The following is a 2,570-nucleotide window of genomic DNA, read 5'->3' as shown; positions in this document are numbered from 1 at the left end:
CATTGTCCCCTACACTTTGTAAACCAGCAACAACCACAATGAACAGGGAGCACTTCCCAAAGGTAAGTGGCTGAAACGCACCAAAACCTGTGCGGTGGCTGGGCCGTGACACCAGGAGATCAGGTACTGACTTTGTTCTTCAGTCACAGCTAACGCGAGCAGCCAAGGACACAGCTGTCCCCACTGCATCGCCATTCCTCACACTTGGTTACGGTATCCAGGAAGTGATTTCCTTTTTTTAAATTACCCTCCTCCCCAAAAAAAAATTAAAGCCCAAGCACAAATTTAATAAACACCAGGGATAACCTCTTTAAAGGAGTTTGGATAACAGCACAGCACTGCAGTTCCTTCCCCAGAACTTCAACTACGAGCAGTACCGTTTATTTCTGTCTGATTTTGGCTCCCAGAAGCGGATGCTGATACGGGCAGGAGATGCAGAGCCAGGACCTGCACACACCAGGTTTCTACAGACGAGAACACTGAGAGGTGACCCTGAGAGGTGCTCAGCCCCTCCAGCCCAGGCTGCCACACGCCCTACACCCACGTTTGGCTCCTGAGACTTTCCCAAATGCAGCTTCTGCCCCCTCGGACGGATTGGCCTGAGCAGGGCCTGGGCGCCAGCAGAGACAACGCTGCCCTCGCCGTCCCTGTCACCACACGGCCAGGCCGCACACGAGCTCGCGCTACCGCATCCGACACCACAACAAAACCACCTGAGCCAGGCCTCGCGACACGACAACACAACGCGCAGCAAATTCCTTTCCGAGGCTTTATCCCAAACCGCTTACCAACCTCAGCGCCTCTTGTGCTCCTCCGATATGTGTGACTTCCCTAGCACGAGAAATTAGGTCAAGTTTTTCCACTGTTTTTTTTTTCCCCTCCTCAGAAGAGGCAGCTTTAAAACGATGCCTTAAAATGTGTTGTAACAGATTTTTTTATATTTATGCAGGATGAACTTAACACCGGATTTTTTTTTTGCCACTTTGCTATTTATATACATATATATAAAATGTATAATGAAGCTTAACCATACAGCACAGAGATTACAATTTAACGGCACACATTCACCACCAGTGAGGGGGACGACCCCTTTATACACCCTCTGAAAAATCTGGATAATAATATTAATAATAATTAAAATCCAAAGAAAGTACAGTATATTTAACAAAATAGTAAATATTAAACAGTGAATACTCTACTTAATAAGGACCTCGCCTTTTTTCAAGTCGGCGTCAATCCACAAAAATATACTTTTTAATCTGGTGAACGTACAATACATAGGTACTTACACCAAAGGTGATAATATATTTAGGATGCTATATACACAAAGAGTTTGGCTCAAATTTAAATTTACATATAAGTGTTCATGGCTTATTTTTCCCCCAAGGTTCCGCCTGCAAGTTTTTCCTTTTCATCTTTGAAAGCAAAAACTAGAAAGTCAAAATAAGATAAAACTATACTCTACAAAAAAGCTACAACATACAGCTTTGGCTTATATAAATAATTCATAGCAGAATGTGTTCAAAAGTACTGTATATAACTTTATATATAGTCTTCAATTCATTAGGGTATTGTTTTCTTTAATATAAAATATACATGAGCTAAAATCCGTTTCTATATTTTTCAAAGGTATGAACGTAAAAACAAATTTGTCAAACATATTCCAATTATAACTTAATATATTAATTTTATTTTGTTAATGTTCTATTTTCTAGGCTAATATTTTCTGAATATTTCATGCGAGTTCTCTATGTCTCTCTTTCAGTCATTAAAAAAATCACTTCTTTGACCCAATACACTATGTATTTTTTTTTTGCACGTGCAAAACAGGGTTTTTGTTTTTTTATTTCTTATAGCATCAGCCCTTCTCCATGCACCCTCTGCAATAGAGACCCATGCCAGGTTGGGTAATATAAAGGTCATTTTATGTACAGTATTGCTTTCTTCTTCCTGCTTTTCTACTGCTCTGCTGCTACAAAGCATTATTTCTTAACTACGAGTAACCATACAGCTTGAATAAAACACACAGGGACGTTACTACAGGCGAGCCCTCTCGGTTTCTGCACTCTAGTGTGGTAGGAGTATAACGCGGGTACAACGGTTCTTTGCAAAAAACAGGTTATATTCTTAAAACAACAAGTCCAGGTAAGTGCCAGACTATCGATACCTACGGGATTGTTCTGTTACGTTTTACCATGGGACATCTGCAGCTATACAAGGAGTTTGTCATAAGTGCCTGATGATTTTGTGTATGCTACACACACTAGCACATATATATGCATGTGAAGATATATATATGCACGTATGTATATACATATAAATATACTTATTTCATGTCCTTATTTATAAATTTAGATATGTCAGGACAGTTCATTTTGAGAACGCAAAACTGAAGAGGCAACACTGCGCGTTTATGTCACCCACGTGTCCATCCTCATGCGTTTTACCGATGGACTCTCTCGATCTTCCGAGTTGGGCGGCCTCCCCAGCACCACGGGCGAATGGAAATCGCTCCTGGGGTCCTCCCGGTCGCTGCCATCGTAGGAGCTGCTGGAGCTGCTGAGGCTGTC

General features: G+C 41.5%; 1 protein-coding gene across 1 annotated transcript in view; it reads right to left on the bottom strand.

Moving 5' to 3' along the window:
• Positions 1–891: 891 nt before the first annotated feature.
• MEF2A (myocyte enhancer factor 2A) overlaps positions 892–2,570 on the bottom strand; it is a 48,562-nt gene continuing 46,883 nt past the window's right edge. The window contains exon 10 of the mRNA XM_010194508.1: positions 892–2,565. Coding sequence (XP_010192810.1) covers positions 2,412–2,565 — 154 coding nt within the window. The 3' untranslated portion in view covers positions 892–2,411. The remainder of the gene's footprint in view (positions 2,566–2,570) is intronic.

The sequence above is a fragment of the Mesitornis unicolor genome, unplaced genomic scaffold, assembly GCF_000695765.1.
Source record: "Mesitornis unicolor isolate BGI_N332 unplaced genomic scaffold, ASM69576v1 scaffold34381, whole genome shotgun sequence".
Lineage (NCBI taxonomy): Eukaryota > Metazoa > Chordata > Aves > Mesitornithiformes > Mesitornithidae > Mesitornis > Mesitornis unicolor.
The sequence above is the reverse complement of the archived record's forward strand: the minus strand, read 5'-3'. Positions and strand labels throughout refer to the sequence as shown.